Source organism: Idiotropiscis lumnitzeri, chromosome 20, assembly GCF_059441095.1.
Source record: "Idiotropiscis lumnitzeri isolate Australia: NSW breed Sydney's pygmy pipehorse chromosome 20, RoL_Ilum_1.0, whole genome shotgun sequence".
Taxonomy (NCBI): Eukaryota; Metazoa; Chordata; class Actinopteri; order Syngnathiformes; family Syngnathidae; genus Idiotropiscis; species Idiotropiscis lumnitzeri.
The window spans coordinates 9,037,161-9,056,174 of NC_142410.1; the positions used below are offsets into that span (position 1 = coordinate 9,037,161).

At 42.4% G+C, this 19,014-nt stretch overlaps 2 protein-coding genes across 3 annotated transcripts in view; one reads left to right on the forward strand and one right to left on the reverse strand.

The window, feature by feature from the left end:
- sdk2b (sidekick cell adhesion molecule 2b) overlaps nt 1-17,639 on the reverse strand; it is a 224,859-nt gene extending 207,220 nt beyond the window's left edge. Inside the window, exons 1-2 of the mRNA XM_088283938.1 lie at nt 17,530-17,639; nt 4,514-4,586 (exon numbers count right to left, since the gene is read on the reverse strand). The gene's annotated coding sequence lies outside the window, so the exon portion shown is untranslated. The remainder of the gene's footprint in view (nt 1-4,513; nt 4,587-17,529) is intronic.
- On the forward strand, nt 16,710-18,658 carry rpl38 (ribosomal protein L38). 2 transcript variants are annotated; one of them, XM_088283944.1, is made up of 5 exons: nt 16,710-16,778; nt 16,983-17,009; nt 18,226-18,286; nt 18,382-18,504; nt 18,589-18,658. In XM_088283944.1, exons 2-5 carry the CDS (start codon nt 17,007-17,009, stop codon nt 18,612-18,614), a joined length of 213 nt encoding a protein of 70 aa, XP_088140070.1. In that variant the 5' UTR covers nt 16,710-16,778; nt 16,983-17,006; the 3' UTR covers nt 18,615-18,658. The 2 variants fall into 2 exon arrangements, with proteins under 2 accessions (XP_088140070.1, XP_088140069.1); XM_088283943.1 differs by having other exon boundaries at nt 16,733-16,778; nt 16,943-17,009.
- Nucleotides 18,659-19,014: the final 356 nt, after the last annotated feature.

Below are 19,014 nucleotides of genomic sequence, written 5' to 3' on the forward strand. Positions count from 1 at the left end.
AATATTGTTAAAAATGAAGAAAATGCATTTGAATCAGGAAGTTGACGCACGTGATTTTCCTGGCGCGGGCCACATAAAATGAGGTCGCGCCCAGATTTGGCCCCCGGGCCTTGATTTTGACACCTGTGCTTTCAAATAAATAATTTCGAGGAATTTAAATGTATATCGATTTCTTGTAGAGGATACTACATTTATTAGGCCATCCGGCACAAAAATGTGAAGAGACCAATCCAGCATGATGAAGTGCTTTTAATCCAGCCTGGACAATTTTAAATTCTAGCATATTAAACATTTTAAACGATGACTTTCAAACTGAATTCACATTCATTATACTATAACGTAGAAATGAATTCATTCCACTCCTCTCGCTTTATTAGCATGCTAACTGGTCTGCCTTCTTTCTTAAATTCAACAGGTGTCCTAAACGCTGGAACAATGCTGCTTGCTTAATTAGCTTCTCCGCTCTTGTCCCTTTTGTTGATTTACACAGCGAGCCCTTTAATTATGCAATTCATCACACAGCCCCCCCCCTCACTAAAGTTGAAAAACGGCGTTAAATGCTTGCTAATTAAAGCGCGTGCAAAGGTTTGCCGCGGTAACTCAGCATGGTAAATCGCAGCATTATGGACTGCGGCCGTGTATGTAGTTATTTCGCATGCCACACACACACACACACACCCCCACACACCCCCCCCCCCCCCCCCACACACACACACACACACACCATCAATTCTGCTTTAATCCTCGACCCGACACGATGAAGGCTTGCCCTCTTCTGTGGCAGGTGCTCGGAATTAATCTTAATTTTTTTTTTTTTTGTCGACGGCGGCGGAACGCTAATAAGGAGAACTCAAGCAGCACTGACAAATCAACATAATTGACGAGCGGCAAAAGTTTGCAGGTAATAGAAAGTAACGAATGCACAGCCCGGTTGTTTTGCATGTGAGCGGGTCGTAAATATTGTCACGGTACATCAACGAAAAAGGTCGGCCCTGATTTGTCGCGCCTCCAGATTTGGACTTCTCTTCCGCCTGTCTCGTCCAGGTAGTTGTGCCCACCTGTGTTCGTTTACCCATTCCCTTATTTTAGCCAATCAGCTCCCTCCAAACCTTTGTGTCTGGTCAAGGTGTGCCTCGTTGTCCCGTTAGTCTGTCTGTATTTAAATTCCCTGATTTCTTTCAGTCCTTGTGGGTTCATTGACCGGAGTCGGAGTCGGAGTCGGAGTCGGAGTCGGAGTCGGAGTCGGAGTCGGAGTCGGAGTCGGAGTCGGAGTCGGAGTCGGAGTCGGAGTCGGAGTCGGAGTCGGAGTCGTTGTACTTTAGTGTTTTTTTTTTAACTAAAGTATTTTTGATCTTTCCTGGTGCCTTGTTTGCCTTTTTGTTTCTTTAAATGAAACACCCTTTAAGTTGCCTCGTGTTCCTGAATTTGGGTCCTCCGTCATACCAAACCGTGAGACTAATTTCTTCTCTTTGCTTAGCCTTTGAATGGCTTTAGATGTTCTGTTTGAAAATTTGTTTAGGCGTTGTGCATTTATTTCTGCTGCTAAATGTTTCATACCGTATACTTTTTTCCTTTTTTTTTTTTTTGGAAGGTCCAATGCATCAGTACACAGCTCACCTGAAGGGATTTATCTGGTGTTTTTATTTCTTTATATATTTTATTTTTTTTATTACAACAGATACAATCAAACTGTCAAAGACAGCCAAGAAGCATCCTTGTTTTTCTCCAACGAAGCCAGCGGCCTAGGAGATGTTTGCGCACGCCACCTTTTTAATCTCTTGGACGCATTATTTCAAAACGAATGTATGCAATATCCCTCAGGTGTACTGTACGTCCATAATTTCCTGATTCAGTTCGCAGCTGGAGCGATGTTGACATTGAGAGGCAGAAAGCGTGTCGGGGAATGAAATTGCCGTCTTTACACCCCATCTTTGTTTTTGCGCCGTACGGACCCAATAGGAGCGGTTGTTATGTATGAGGCAAGGCCGAATGTATTGTCGGTGAGAGGTTTCCGTTTCTCGACGTGACAAACCATAGAGAATGTCAATCAAGAAAAACAAAAGCCGGCGGTGCTTCTTTGTAACCTTGCCAAAGTGTATATTCATTTGCGACTAATTCCCCCTCCTCACGCACCCCTTTGCGTTGTAATTGTGCCGTTCATATCTCAAGGCAACTCATCAGTGAATTGATTTGCAGCGACTTGCAAAATGTTTGGCATCAGTCGGTGAACTGGGGGCTTTTTAAATGTCACCTTCTCTATATTCCGGGGATGCTGAGGCATTCTAAATGGCAGCGCATTAATGATCCGCGATTAAATTCTGGCTATCAAACAGCGGCTGCTCCAATTACACTCACGCTGTTGTGTGGCCTTCGCCGGCATGAAAAGACGACCGTGCCGACCGCTCGCCGGCGTCTGAGTTTTTTTTCCCCCCCAAGACGATAACTTGCCATTTTGCGAGCGAGCGCCCTCGCCGTTACAAAGACTCCCATTGTGTGTCGTCGTTCGCCATCCCGCCGTCGTTGCGACCAAATTAAAAATCCTCTCCAGCGGAATGACCCGTGACTATCTGGGGAGGCGAGATAGTGATGACAATGACACTGCTTGCGGCTTTTGATTGGAGCTGGAAACAGATTAATTTCGCCGCAAATGAACTGCTAATTCTTCGCTTATCTTTGAGTCGAAATTCGGCGAGCTTTGACAAGCTTTGGTGTAAACTCAGACAATCCCTCGGTGTGGTCATAAGGAGACGTGTCCGGGATGTCCATATTTCCTTTTGGAAGCGACGCTTTGCTTGTCAGTTTCTACGGTAACGCGTTGCAAATATTTATGTTCGTGGTTATTTAAGCTTCACAGCCACAATCCAGACCCGACTAAGCGTAAGGGTGAAAATGGATCAATGGTTTTAGCTCCAGGATCAGATTTTGATAGACAGTGAATAAAGGGATTTCTGATTCTAATTCTGAAAGGGTTAAAGGTCACGATGCAAGGTGACTTCTTTGGTCTTTTTCATTTTCTTACTTGGCGGTTTACGTTGATGATGTTTTGGAGGAAAATGCTCCGCCATCAGGTTTGGGACACCGATGCTTCTATAAATAGTGAGACGTGACACAAGGTGAGACGCCGACGTCCAACGGCGGCGCGATTGACGGCGGCATTTAACTTGGCTTGGCAGCTCCTTTAGCCCCTCTCGCACCTCCATTAATAAGGCAAACTTATTATTCACTCAGACTCCCGTTTAATATTGAGATAATGTGTCACATCGGGTTTCTTAAGAAGTCATTTTTCATAAGCGATAACCCGTTTTGAAAGGGTCACCCGGGCGCTCCGAGAGCGAGGGTCAGCGAGCGACTGTCACGGAGGGCGAGGGGACCGGACAAATGAGAGCGCTAATGATGACTGACGTTTCCTTTAAAGGAGAAAGAGGGAACGCTCGCTAGCAATTATCCTTAACGTCGGTGCAAATTAACGCACCTTTGTAAGAGGAGTTAGCGACTCAATTTTAAGCTTTGGGTTTCGAGTCCAGAAATACCTGAACCATTTCACATCCTGATCTTTCCAAAAGGGCACAATACAGAGCAAATACTGAATAAAGTGTGTTTTTAACGATATTTTTAAGCTTTTTAGAATTTCATCAACACACAAACTGTAGTTTCTCTTAGTGAATTACAATGATTCACAGTTTAATGCACACGATTGTCGTATTTATGAATTAAATACAAAGGCATCCACTACGCCACAACTTAGACCTGCTTTTAGCCGGTCTAAAGATTAGTCTGCTTTCTGCCACAAATTGTCAGGTGCATGTAAACGAAAACAACCACGGTCCGTCAGAACACCCGGCAGGGTGCAGCGAGGTCCTCGAAGGCATGCACCTGTGCGACAATCAAGAAGATGATTTTTTTACGCCCAAGCACACGTGTGCTATCTACAAAAATAGAGCCCTCAGTCTTCAAGCCAATTTCACATTGGGACATTAATTTTAATAGCCAAGTCTATGACGAGGAGACTCACAAAAATGTCTCACAAAGCTATTCGACAAAAGACATTGGAAGTCGGCCATTTTAGTTTGTATTGTCATTTTGGCCTTTGAATGTTGAGAAAATTCAGCCAGTTTGACTTTGACCTGCTGACCAAATTTCATGTTGCAATCCCAAGTAGACTCGGGTCTGAAAAGACTACGGAACTGTGACATTTGACCGATGCAAAGTTGTTATTTTGAAAGTACAGGTGAAGTTAACCATGGCTCGTCCTCGAAAGAGAGGATGGCCTAATGTGATGTAGCGAGGGCTGTGAAGGCAGAAAAAAATGTTTTTGTACGGTTTCTCAATGCAAGACTAATTTGAAAAGATGGAGATTATTTATATTATTACCACTTCTGCTTGCAGCCTTGTATTATTGAATCTAATTAAACATTTTTTTTCAGTTTTGTTTTGAATTCCTATTTAAAATGTACACTGAACAGATGCCACAAGAGTTCAACACACACACACAAAAAAACAAAACAGTACATACCATTGGTTGACATTTCCCAATGACGAGTTGCTCAAACAGAGTCACCTTGGTAATAATTCAAACTCGATGCGATCTGAATGGACAAATCAAATAAATAGAAGGCATTTTCTTAATAAATAAGTCTTAATAAACAAGCTCCTTTAAGTGCAAAGCCAAAGAATACAGACCTTCAGCTCACATTAACTCATTCCAATCCAGAATATAAAATCCATACAGAAACACATTTCCGTGTGCTCACACAGGAAACAAAGCTGAAGCGATGCTGGCAGACAAAGGTTCAATGTGTATATCTTTGAGATAGCATTACTCCCATCATGTGAACTCGGAGGCCTGTGACACTAGCAGGCTTGGCTAGCTATAACTTCTTGGCTTTTTACTACAATAATAATAATAATGCTGTGCTACTAATGTCAGGCCTTGTCACAATCTGAGGCCCTAAAATCCAGGTAAACCTTGAAGACGATTGACAAGTTTTTAGCTAAAGCTTTAATGCTAGGCTACTAAGGTCAGGCCTTGCTGCGATTTGTGATGCTAGCATATTTAGCTAGCTAAGCCTACAAGGTTAGCTACTTGTCTCATTACCCATAGTGCTAATGCTATGCTAGTCACATCAGGGTTTGTTAATCTTTGTGATAAACCTACAAGGTTATCCACTGAGTTTTTTAACCGAAATGCTAATATTCAGCTACTAACACTGCATGTGGCCCATTGCTCCACATTATATCGTTAAAGATATGAGGTACGTCCTGAACTCATCGCTAGCGAATCACAAACCAGGTTTATGTTTGTGCTAATTATTAATATACTGTAAACATGTACATTATTGCAGAGTTAAATAAATCAATGATTTTTAAATGAGAAGCATAATGATTACAAGATTGAAACTTTAACAGTGCTTCTCCTGTTGTTTTAATTGTTACGAATTATCCAAGAGGAGGATATTATCTACTTATTTATCGTTAGATTACACTCTCTGCTGGAATTTATATGGCTTTTGAGGGTCGACTCTTGATCAGAGGCAGAGAAGGGAAAAGCATGGGAAACCGCAATAATTCCTCACGGTCACATTTGCAGGTAATGCACATGCATTTATGCATAGCATATGACAATGTGCAATGAGGTCATCACTCAGTGGTTCGACAATAATGATTGGCTTTTGCGCCGTCGCGAACGGGGTGAAATCAATCAATCCATGCAGACGTGCTGGCTCTTGAATTCTGAGCATGCAGACTCTTTTGTTTGCGTGCACTAACCGGGCAGCTTTGAAGTTAAATTTTGATTAAAAAAAATAAATGAATACATGATTAGGAAAATGTTGGTTTTATTGTTTGTTTTGGTTGCTTGCTTGGTTCATTTTTATTTTTTTGTTGTTGAAACAGGCAGATAATTTTTTAGCGAGTTAGTCAGTCAGCATCTTTATCTTCACATTTTAGCTCTGTCCTTTCTACGTGGAAGTGATTTTTTTAATAATGATATTGGTTAACTTTTTTTTATAATTGAATGAATGCAAGAAGGACCAAAAAAAAGTTGTTCTTCATGTGGGTAAAAAGTGCATTCCTTAAAACCGACAAAGAGAGAGCACATTAAATAATGATTTAAATGCATTTGAAAACATTTACAAGGCAACAGAATGCCGATCGGCTCCATTGCGTTTTCTGCATTTATTATGTATAGATATGATAGCGTGCATGCAAGCCAATGCGTCCGCCATGGATTTAACGGTAGTGGAAACACCCGCGGATGTGGCGGCCTCGTAAAAAATTCAACATGGTTCCTCCGCGGAATGTGAGCGCCGAAGAATCCCAACCAGTAATGAATCCCTGAAGGCATCAAACGTGATTGAAAAACACACGGCGCGGGCAAATGGTCTTGGAAATGATGGACTGTGTCACCAAGGCCAGATAAAGACATTTAATAATTCACACATTTGACCTGTGTTGTAGCTTGCACGTCTTCTCTCCCAAGAAGAGATCGCTTTCGGCACAAACTCGCACAACCACGGCAAAGAAGAAGCCAAAACTAAAGCCAGTACCGGGCCATGAATTTCACACGTTGGCCTTCAGTGAAGTCCTCCTTGAGTAATACGATCATTTATGACCCCACGGCTGGACAAATAATATCCAGAAACACACTCACACAGAACTGAGTGAGTGTTGGACGACCTAGCTTCTCTTGAAAGGTCCGTCTTGAAAATGGCCTCGCAAGCGTATCTGCAATTAAATCCACTCCTTTGGCCATTGTGGTTTAAAAAAGCAAGAATGTAGTTTAGATTTTCGAACGGTCGCCAGTCACGACTTTCTGTTGTGATGATTCAGCATAGCTCTGCCCCCTTACGAGTGAGTATCCAATCGCAAAACGCTTTCATCCCCTTTAGGCTCACTGTAACCAACTCGACATCTGATTGGCTATCGCAACTGCCTATCAACTCTGAAAGCCCATCGACTTTGACAAAACAGATGCCCGCACGATTGTATCTGAAGTACTCGGACGAATAGAGCGTGCTACTGGTATCATGAAATCTGCCTGGCAACACGAGCTAGCTGAATTCTGATTGGATAAAAACTCTAACCTAAAAATTTAACACTAGGATATAATATGACATCAATGTGAATAATATGATAATTTTAGCAGCAGAGGAGGCCTTGAAGTCCCTGACCACCCACCACTGCTACCAGTTAGTTAGTTTGTTGTCTTATCTCATCGCTTTATTTTAAAGCTCACCCAAGGCAATTGATCCGATCTGTAATTTTTCTGGTCTTTTTATGCGTCACTGAAATTAACTTCACCTGTGACAATAACTTGAAGCACGTACTTGACAAATTGAATAGCGGCGAGACTCTGCAGACTTCAACCTAACGGCAAACTTGACTTCTGTCTTTCTTTTTCCTTTTTTTTTTTTTTTTTTTTTTGCTTGGGTTATGATGTGGAGGCCGTAGCAAATATCTATCCGTGAAAGACCTTCATGTTGGAAAGGCCGCTAATAAGACATCCACTTCACCCACAACGCACATGAGTGTTGCATCTCAACTAAACGCAGATCAATATGTCAAGGATCCTACATCACTGCTGCACAGCAGCCAAGGCCATTTTTCATAGTTCAGGAAGCTGTTTCATGCTCTCTTACATGCAAAGTTTTTTCCCTCTTTTCACAGGACCCTCACAAGTTGAACATCCGGCCCGCCAAGTGCTGTACTGTCGCGCCAACTGCTGTGATTAAAAAAAAAAGAAGAGCAGAGCGTCCAAATGGCAGTGTAACCAATGCCGTCTTCTGCAATGGTGAAAATCCTTCAACCAGCGTCTTTCAAATTGTTGCTGCGTGAATATTCAGCGATCACCGTGATCGCTTGCTTCATTGTTGCAATGCAGACGGCATTTAATAGCGGCGAGCACATCAATTCAAAGTGCGGATCTCTAATGAAATATACATACGCTTGTATTCACCACCTGTGCCTCCCACTCCCTCGGCGCCGGTCTCACATTCCAGCTTCCCCCCAAAAAAAAAAAAAGTCCATATTCACCTCTGCATATTAGCAGAGGTCATTGGACGGCGGCAATGGAAATAAGCTCTTAAAAATTCATGCAGTGTTTATTCCTGATGTGATTTCCCTGCCATCACAAGACAATGCATACCGGATAAAACCTAGTGGCTTGATTTTTCTGGTCTTGCCCGAAATAAAATTAAAAAAAATAAATAACAAACCCCCCCCCCAACCTCTCGGCATGACCTTTACGCTCCAATAAATTCCTCTTGGCTTTGGCCATTAATTATACAGCTGTCTGATTATATAAGTTTGAAAGCCTGCTGAGAGTTTGCAAAAGTTAATTTTCAGCTGAAAACAGAGGAAACGGGTCACACGAGTGTGCCTTTGTGTTGTTGTTGTCAGTTAAAGCAGCAATTAGACAAAGATGTGCACTGGCAATGGGACGATGAGATCCCTTTAGTTTCACAGAAGCAAAATCCAAGATGCTCTTATTACGTTCATTTTTCAGCAAAACTGATGTAAAAAAATGAAAATCTTTCTATTTTAGTTAGCATGAAGTGATTTTTTCTTTTTCACACCCAAAGTTTTGTTCAAATACAGAAACATGAAATGCTCCTCTTAGCCATTTCAGAGCAACATTAAGAATAATCCACACAAACTAATGTTAGTTCTTTTTTTTTCTTGCTCAATTAGTAAGTCAGCTTCTTTGTTTGTATTGTGTCAGCGAGTTAGTTTAGAGTTAGCTAGCTTAGCAGTTAGCTAGCATATTCATACGTAAGATAGTTTGTCATTCAAATCCGTTTGTTAGCTAGCTATCTAGCTAGCTAGCTCGTGAAGTCTTTGCTTTCTCAGTCAATTAATTGGCCAATTCATTTTGTGTTTAACTTGTAGTTTTTTTATTTAGTTAGCTTGTTAATTAGTAACACAATCGAGACTGTCTTCTAAGAGTTGCCCTTCCACTTCTGTATTAGAAAATATGATTAGACAGACACTTTTGGACTTCGCGATCAAAGAGCCAATAACGTATTTTCCGCCCGGCATCCCCCCCCCCCCATTTTTTCTCTCACATGTGCCGTTTTTCCACGCCGTCACTCTTGACACATGTGCGACGGCTCACCTCGGTTGTAGACAAGCGTGATGCAGACGTCTGCTGCGCACGGCAATTCGTTGCATCCAGGCGCTTGTCATACTACATACACACACACACACACACATATAGACACCATATTTGGGTTGTTAAGCTGCGTGATCTGTTCAGCATCAGGCCTCGTCATTGGCTGTCATCTTAATTTGGGGCTCTGCACATCCCCAAAATGCCCGCGGCCTCCATCACCGAGTACACCAAAAAGGACTGCGGCATCTTCTTCAGGGTGGAAAATAGATGTGACTCCCACCATAAGACCACCTCCCCGCCTTCCAAATGGAGCAAAGTTCCGATGTGAAGCCCTGGCAGCATCGCTTTGATCTCACTTTTGCAAATGCTCATTTTATCAAGCGCTCCCTCGTGAAATATATCCCTTTTAGTCCAGCCCCCCCCCCCCCCAGCCCCGGGGTGCACAAGCCAGCCAAGCCTCTTATTGAAATTGCCATCTTATCAGACGCAATATCGCAGAGACATCACTTCACCAAAGCGCCAGTAATAAGTCTCGGTCAAGTGAGGTGCTTTTATACGTCAGCCCCCTCGGCGTGCAATTGAGTCCTTTTTCTATTACGGAGATATTTGGGAGATAAAAATGGCATCTGGTGGACGCCGCGGGGGAACAACTGTCAGGGAATCGTCTAGAGGCCCAACGCACGGCGCACCTCACGCTAATATCTATTCTTTTTCATCCTCGCGGAGAAATTAGTCTCAGCGGGATATTTGTATCCATGCAAAGAGGAAACAAGTTGTCTTGTCAAAAGGAACAATTTCAAGGACAGCTGAGGGACGGAGCAGGAAATGTCGCCTTGGTTACGAACACCCGCGGGGGACGAGTCCAAAATTCTGATACTTAGTTCTTCCGTGACTTTGCCGGTTGGTGAGTCAATCAGTTCTTCCATCCTTCCACAAATTTGTTTGTGGGTCAGTGCAGTCAGTTTACTTTGTTCGTTTGTTCATCAGTTAGTTGCGTCTTTCTTTAGCGAGGATGCTGTGAGCAAACATCAAGAAGATTTGTTTTTTTGGCCTTCAAGGCCTTCTCTGCTGGTCTAACATGATGAAGAAATCCTGATCATATTCTTCACATTGATGTCATATTATATCCTAGCGTTGTATTTTTTGGTTTGAGTTTTTATCCAATCAGAATTCAGCTAGCTTGTGTTGCCAGGCAGATTTCATAATACCAGTAGCACGTATTTTTCGTCCGAGGCGTTCATCTACAATCGTGCGGGTGTCTGTTCTGTGTCTCATGGGGGCTTTTGTGGTTGATAGACAGTTGCGATAGCCACTCGGGCGTTTGCGTTATCTGTCACTTAGCAGCACACTCCCACATTATCCCACCTCAACCCAATTTTGGGAAAAGCCGAAATCTCCCGGCGCTGTCTTGTAAAGGCCAGCTGCGCGCTCGCCCGCTCGTCGGAGTGTCGCTTCCATTTGCCTCCCGGTAAGCGCTTTCTCCGGAGCGCTCTGCCGGGATTCCTCAGTTTGATCTATGCTACCCGGACCACAATGGCGCCGCAGAGGAGGATCTCCCGCCCGCTCTATGATCTCTTCGGCACGCCGTCAGCGCCGCAGCGGCCCGGGTTAATGCCTTCGGAGAAGCACGAGCCATTCCGCGGCCGCTGCATTCCGACCATTTGAATTCCACTCTCTCGAATCCAATTGGACCTGGAGATGTGTGTGTTCACGGCCAAGGCCAAGCAGGGGCGAGTACTTTAAGAAACGTGGCATTATGGTGAAGTGCTGCCTTACCGTTGATTTATAAAGCGGTGATCGTTTAGAAACTCAGCTTGGTTGAAAATGAGAATGTTAGCGTCCGGGGTGGTGGCGCGGGCTTGAGCAAAGTGTTTGTGCGCCAAACAAGAATTCACGGGTGGATTTATTCGGGTCGAGCATCAATCATGATCGATTGGGTCGAGCTCGCCTTTAAAAGCAGCCACTGAGCTCTGGCAGCTTTGTGACATGGAGAATGTCGGACTTGAGATGTGCCGTCCAGGGAAGACAATCTACTCGCAGCAGGACAAATTTTTACTTCTTTTTCACGTCAGCAGTTTGTTTATTTATTCATTCTGTCGTCCGTTCCCTTCTTCCTTTGCCAGAAGGAAAGACAGCGCTCGGTGTTTGTCAGAGTTTATTACGATGATATAGTGCGACGAGAACTGATTTTGAAAAATATCCCGTCAAAGATGCTCGGCTCTCCCGCTCTTTCTTATTTACATGGCTCGACTGCCCCCGCCAAAACAATTAAAATTCTATTACCGACTTACCTCGCAGAACACGCAAACGCGCACGTTCATCCCTCTTTTGTCGCCGCTAATGCAATTACAGGCGCGGCGTTAATGGAAGTGAAGATAGCGAGCGCCAAAGTGAAATAAGAAGAGAAGGACATAGCCACGATAATGAATACTATATAAATACGGCTGGGTTTCGGACGATAATACGGCACGCCGCCGCTCGGTGCCTGACGGTTATCGACTGCGACGCGACGATGGAATTCAAATTGCGCAATGTCATTTTTCAAAACGGTCCAACCTGCAACTGCCAAGTTCTCCGCATTATCATATACGTCAGAGCGTTGTCATTCTTGACTTCAACTTTTAACATCAACTAATAATCAGAAAACGTGCAAGTTGTGCTCACATTTTAGGATTTAATTCAAAGTGGCCGGAATTTTATGACGCCACCCATAGAGTTTGGTCGTTCTAATAAATGGAAGTTAAACGCAGTAGTGTATTTTGCACTCCCAACGGACCGGGTTCATGTCCATGATACAAAAATACAACGAATGAGCTAAATGAATTCCACCTTCAAAGCCCCCCCGAGAGAGCCGCTGAGAAGGATGTGGAGGAAAAAGTCAAAGTTATGAATTACAATAGCTACAATTGGCCCGGGCAAGACAAAAAAAAATATATAAAAAAAATAAAAAACAAAAAAAGAAGGTCAGCCTCGGGGCTTTGAGAAAGATATCTGAAACGGAATGTTGCCAATTGCTCTCAGAGTTCAAGCAATTAGCTGTTGGCCAACCACCACCACTGATCTTAGACACTTTGGATGAGTTTAATCTTTGGCTGTCGACTCGCGTTCAAGTCTTCCTGGAAGACGATCACAAATACATTTACAGTGCAGACACGCTCAACTAGAGCTTGACTTGATTCAAGATTTCTCATGTTTTTAAGCTAGCTAGAGGTTTAGTAAGTTGTGCTACCAGTTTGGTAGCTTGGTATGCTTTTATCTCATTTTTAACTCATGTTTTTCCCTCAGTACCATTATTTGTTGGCATCCCATGTTCTTAACTACCACAAAATATTGTAAATATTTCTGTAAGCAAGATATTTTTTTTACTGAGAGGTTTGTTAGCATGTTACGTTTTTAAACTAGCAAGTGTTAGTACCTAGCTAATAGCTTTTTTTTTGCTAGCTTGTTAGTAAATAGCATCTTGAGTTTGTTAGCGTCTCATGTTTTTACATAGTTGAAGTTAGTATGTCTTTTGTTCTCTAACTCTTTCTAGCTAGCAACAAACCCCACTCTTGTTGTGTTTATTACAGTCAGGTGGGAAATATGGCGCAACGACGCCGTTCATGGTTATCAGACGGTGACCGTACGAAATATTCCACTGAGCGACGAGTGTTGTACGTTTTTTTTTTTTTCTGGTGGCTTCATATTGTCAAACAGCGGGAGGCAATTTTCAAAGATAATGGAGCTCGGAATGAAAGATGGAAGCAAATAAGGCGTGAATGGAAATAGATTAGAAGAGAAGCAGAGCCGCCGGTCAATGTAGAGTACAAATACACGTTAGAAAATCACATTGTGTCAACTCAATAAGTACACGATGGTCATGGCTCAAAGAAGAAGTCCTTTCTCCCGCCTTGCGCTTTTGTGTTATTCCATTCGTGTTCTGAACATAGACGGACTTAATTGAACGTTCAAGTTTGTCGTCACATTCCCAGCCGGGTGAGACAATGTGAAATGAAATCTTGGGAAATGACACTGATTTAGCAGGAAGTGTTTGGGTTTTTTTTGCGCACAGGCAATTTGATATAATATCTTCCTCCGTCATTTCTTTCACGGGAGCCTCTCCTGGACGCTAACAGGGTTTCTGATGACTGCCTGGTGAATTACCTGCCACAGTCATTCCACTAATGGCTTTTTAATCACCTCCCAAGTCTGCACACCCAACCACGACAACACATGTAACCAAACTTCTCTTTGAGCCACAGTGATCCTTTCACGCATCCCATTCTTTTTTTTAATTTTTTTTTTTAAAGACCCTGTTTTCCTCTGATGAAAATCCACTTTAATACAAGTCGACGGGATCGATCATTCCAGTGACATTAATTATAATGGCAAAATATTTCCCACTGCGTTGTCTTCAACTTTGCATGTATTTTTAAATTGGCCGGAGGGCACCGAGGAGGCTTTTTAATCCAAAATGAACTTCGGGCCGTGTAAATAAGCAACTGGAGAGCCTGGAGTGAACCCGTCTCCCTCAGACAAGAGGTCATTTTCTTTGACTCGTGCTCATTAGTGATTGAAGCATTCTCCCACCTGTTTTGCGTGGAACATTCAGGAGATTTGTTCAACCTTGTTAACATGTGACCCAACGAGCGAGAGAGAGCCAGAGTAGGGGGGGGGGGGGGGGTCGATGGGGCTGATGTGTCATCCTGAAGGCTTGACTCGTGGGTTTATTTCTGAGTTTGTGGACGACGGATTCTCAATGCGCTTTTCGAATTTGAAGACTTCGACCTTGGCAGCAATCTAACAAAGGACAGCGCACTGTCACTTGAATTTGTATGGAATGAAGGATGTCACACGGATGAAGGCTGCGGGGCCCTTCACCGCATTTTGGACCACCATTTGCCCCACGGGGGTGTTCCATAATTCATAGAAAAGCCGTGCACCTGTCACAGCAGCTCTGAGAAGAGACTTAGATCGGGGAGGACACCGTGCGGTTGAGGGGCAATTATAATGCCACGTCCGACATCCGCGGCTACTTCAGCCTCTTGACTCTTTAGTCGCGTCACAGTGGGGGGGGGGGGGGGGTCACAGCAGGGGGGACCTTACAAAACATCCATTTTGCCAGGTCAGTGATAGTGGTCAGAGATTGCAAAGTAGGTAAATACACTTCATTCGATGTTATTGTGACATTTGGACAGAAAACGCCGCATATCTTGATGCTACGCTAACGAACTAGCGAGAGGTTACGAAGTACAAAGACGATGTTTCAAGTTTGAACTTCACTTTTTTTTTTTTTTTACTTTTACTCCGTACACTGCCATTGACAGCTATAGACGCCAAAATCATTTTACCCTGGCCTGCAGTGAATGAGTTCAAGTGAACAGTTGTCGCCATATTGCTGCAAAGGCGTGTACAATCGAAAATACTAATATATACTAAATACTAAAGTCCCCAATGACATTTACAGCATGCTAGCAAAAGAAGCTAAAAACCCACCGCCGCTTCCGCGCGCTTTGTGCGTCCAAGAGATTCAATTCTTTCGGGCTGATGGCTTATTCATTATCGCCACACTTTCAATATCTCACTTGCTGTTTTCATTTCACTTGGATCATTACTCCCCCCTAATATGCGCGTACCTTCCAGCTGCTCTTTGTCGCCGGTAATTAGGCGATGACGCAAAAGCAAAAGATGTTAATATGAATTCTTAGGGCAACGGGTGGTATCACAGAGTGAGATAAGTTCTTTAAATACCCTGATTAAGCGCCAATGTGGCTGCGGGGTCCTTTGGAACGATGAGGCGAAGAGTCTATTTTAAACCGAGCTTCTGGAGTTGATCATTTTATGGAGTCACATCTTCTCGTCATGCCTAAAATTTGTATGGGAAACATGCTAACGCTCCAGCTACCTCCAAGCATGTCACGCTAACAAACTGGTTAGTTACCAATGCAAGTTAGCAACAGTTTGAAACTTTTTAGCAAGCAAAAAGAAACAGGAGACCGTAATAAATCAGTTTGCCAAAAATATGAGTCACAAACTCTGGCAAGCTAGTAAACAAACGAGATGCTAAAATGAGCTACAAATTAACCAGATAGCTAAAAAACAAATGACAGAGACTAGTTACTAGACACGGATTAGTTAGCCAAACACGAGAGTTTCAAAATTTTGAGTAATAAACTGAAGCTACCTGAAAACCTGCCATGCTAAAGACACGTTTAAGTGAGTTACAAACGATGTACAAATGCAGATGCTAACATGCTAATGATATATAGCTTTTATTTATTTATTTATTTTTTTAAAGATGAACTGGAAGTTTAAAATTCATGTTCCAATCTCTCCAGCTACGCCAAGAAATCATATAATGATTTGCTTTGCGCCGTCATCGCTGAGAGGTTGAAATATTGACAAAAAAACGATAGGAAATCACAAGTAAGCTTCATTTCCCTTGACTGGCCCATACGAGCGTGTTTGTTTACTTTTTATCCAAACGGGGTATTGACCTAGTTGGCCGTCCATCTTGATCTGCATTAAAAAAAAAATTGTACCAAAATGTCTGCGGAAGAACAGTAAGTGAACTTCCTGATTGGTGTCCCAGATTGGAGAAGTCATGAGCATAATTATTATTATTTTCAAGTTTGGCTGCAGTGTCTGACTCATCCAGTCAGCAAATGTTTGTTCAAAAAAAAAAAAAATCACACTCAAAGCAGCCATGGCTCGCAAAATTCCAATATGTGAATCCACAGCTCCCCCTTACGATATCAGCAAGAATTGAATTCCGTTTTAAGTGTCAAAACATGAAAAGTTCAATCTGAAAACAGACCTCTTAGCTGTGCATATAACATATCAAAGTATCTCATTTGCAATTCTCATTTTGAATTTTATTCCTATTTATTTTAACGTTTAATAGAATGATTAAACGTGCATTCTTGCAATTGTATGTTGTTCACTTTAAGCACTTGTCCTTTAAAAATGCTTGCCTTGTTCGATTAAAGCAGGTTAATGATCACAATGGGACAACCACTCCCTCAATTTTAGCCAGAAAAAAAAAATACCGAACTGATCACAATGAGGAAAAACACAGCTCCATGTGCAAGATAAGACTGCCCTCTAGTGTCAACTAGCACAATTGCAACCTACTCCATAACATGACAAGGCTCGTTCAAACAGTTCAGGCCATCTACAAACAATAAAAGGAGATGTTTTCTACTCCCTCGCTCACTTTTTTTCCCATCTTTGTAATGATCGATATGAGACTGTTGCAGTTTTAAATTTAATGAGCGCCTATAAGTGTGCGTGGGGAGGAGCTTGATTACAGATGGACTATATAGGTTGATAATGGAGAAAAACAAAGGGAGGTGTGACTCCTCTCTTTGGGCCATTTCGTAAAATCGTATTGTCTCCATCGGAACGGGCCGATCCTGCCACTCAAATTTAACACAAGCACAACAAGCATATTTGAAAGGAGAATATACAAGCAGGTCATTAACTGCAAACTCAATTCACAAACTCCAATACTAGTGAAGCAAAAATACAAAGTGTGAATACAAATAACTTATTTTTTATACAATGATGTACACACGATGTTGTAAAACAGTATTGGGCCTTTTTGACCCTGCACGCTCGCCTTACAACGTTTATAAACACGTTACACCGGAAGTACCGCCCCTTTTTCGTCCTCTCTTTGCTAATACGGGTGAGGGCTACATACTAACACTAACATTGATTTGTAATCATCATCCATCCTTCGAAACACAAACACACTGCATCCCAATTTCGCAATCGTATATTAACACTAATCATTAGCCACATTTTGACCAATCCATTTCTTGCATGAAACGTTTTTGTTCTATGTTGTAGCCGATTGTCTAACTCGGTGTCTCGTCTGCTCTCCATACAGCGTTCAGTCCGTTGACACGGCGCCATGGTAAGCAACCCAAAAAATATCACAAACTCATCTCTAAACTTGTATTAGCTGGCATGAACAAAGTGCGTCGTTTTCGCATTAAACGAAAAATCAAGCGTCTCGTACCGCGGTGTTAAACAGAAGCTAACCCGGAGTTACGGTTTAGCATTAGCATGCTGTCGTGTCTGGTGGCGTTGACGACATGCTAACTTGAATTTAGCGACGTATTTGAAAATATGTACATTAAGTCTAAAATATTCATTGTTAATAGTAATTAAAACCTGAAAAAACTCCAAAATAGAATTTTAACCTCCCAACACTAAATACAGCAATATTCTTGTTTGCATTTTTTTAATTGACTGCAATTTAAAAAAAAAAAAGTCAAAAGTGATGTAATAGCTTGTGGTGGTGGTATCCTAACTATTCATTGCTATGTCCCTGTTAGCTTTATTGTACATTTACAAAATTTCTGATTAAAGTGACATACAATCTTTTTTCTCAATTTCATTTAATGCAAACAATTTTTTAGTGTGGCACTTACCATCTGACCAGTTCGTAACTTCCGCAACTGCCAGTAATGAGTAGGACCTTCCGCTGCAAAACCTTGGGAAGTTTGCCACCTGCAAAGTTCAATGTTAACGAGATAGTGAGCCTCGCCTACATGTCTGACATCTATTGCCATCTTATATTAATACTTTTTTGGGGGATCTCTCCTGTTGTCTAGCAGCTGGTCGACAACACTAGCTACTCATCCAGGTGGCGTTTTATGCCTTAAGCTTAATAGTTTTCTGGAGCGATTTCCGACTAGGTGAGTCCATGAAGGGCTCTTAGCGAATCGGCAAGAGTTTGCTGTATGTCACCCTTCAAACGATGTCGTGGAGTAGTAAGCCTGTACAGCCCCTAATGTACTTAATATTTTCATAGACTTTAAATAGGACCGCGGCATCTTAGCCTCATCCGTGTTTGCGGAGTTCAGAACTCTCCTCCCCGACCCGCTATGCTGCAAACATGCCAAACGGTGTATTTGATACTTAGCAGCAAGGCGTCCAAGCATCTCGGGCTGCTGTGCCCGTGGTGCATTTACACACTTGCCAGAGTAACGGATGGACCAAGTGCTGACTTTCGGACTGTCACAGAAAGCCCAGTTCCACCGGTCCACTAACATTTATGATTTAGAATTTTGTTCTCTGGAAATAAAAGTTGGCGGTATCATTAATGCTTTGTTTTTTGTTTGTAGCCTCGCAAGATTGAAGAAATCAAAGATTTCCTGCTGACGGCCAGGAGGAAGGATGCCAAGTGTATGTATAGAGAGAGCCCACCATTTCTCTGGTGGTCCACATTTGACGTAAAAGCCTCACAAGTTCAAGGCGTTAACATTTTTGTGTGCGCGCAGCCGTAAAGATCAAGAAGAACAAGGACAATGTGAAGTTCAAGGTGCGCTGCAGCCGATATCTGTACACACTGGTCATCACTGACAAGGAGAAGGCCGAGAAGCTGAAGCAGTCTCTTCCTCCTGGTCAGTGTTCATGAAAACAAAACTACTTATTTTTTCCCCCAAAAAATCGTTTGGTCTAATTATTATTTTTTTTTGTCTTTGCAGGTCTAGCTGTCAAAGAGCTGAAGTAAAATTGTGATGTACAGAAAATTGTAATAAAAATTGGAAAAATGAAGTGTGTATTGTTGGTCATTTTGTGGATGCTGATGTTATTTTGGGTTTGTGTGCTAATGTACATAATTAAATTTGACAATATTATGCTCACAAGTTTGCATTCAGAAATACAGGAAATTAAAAAATGGTGCGCAAGAGAGGACATTCCTACATGAAACATACTGTACAAAACACAATGCTATTCTTCCTACATAAACTATCCAATCTGCCAGTAGTTTAACCTGAAAGCCAGTGCGTTTTGTTGTTTTTATATCTATTTGTGTTCTGATTAAAATACCCCACAACAATTCAGTTTAAATCCAAATTGACCGACATTACCTCTCTTGGCCACTAGATGACAGCAAAGCGATAGAACCC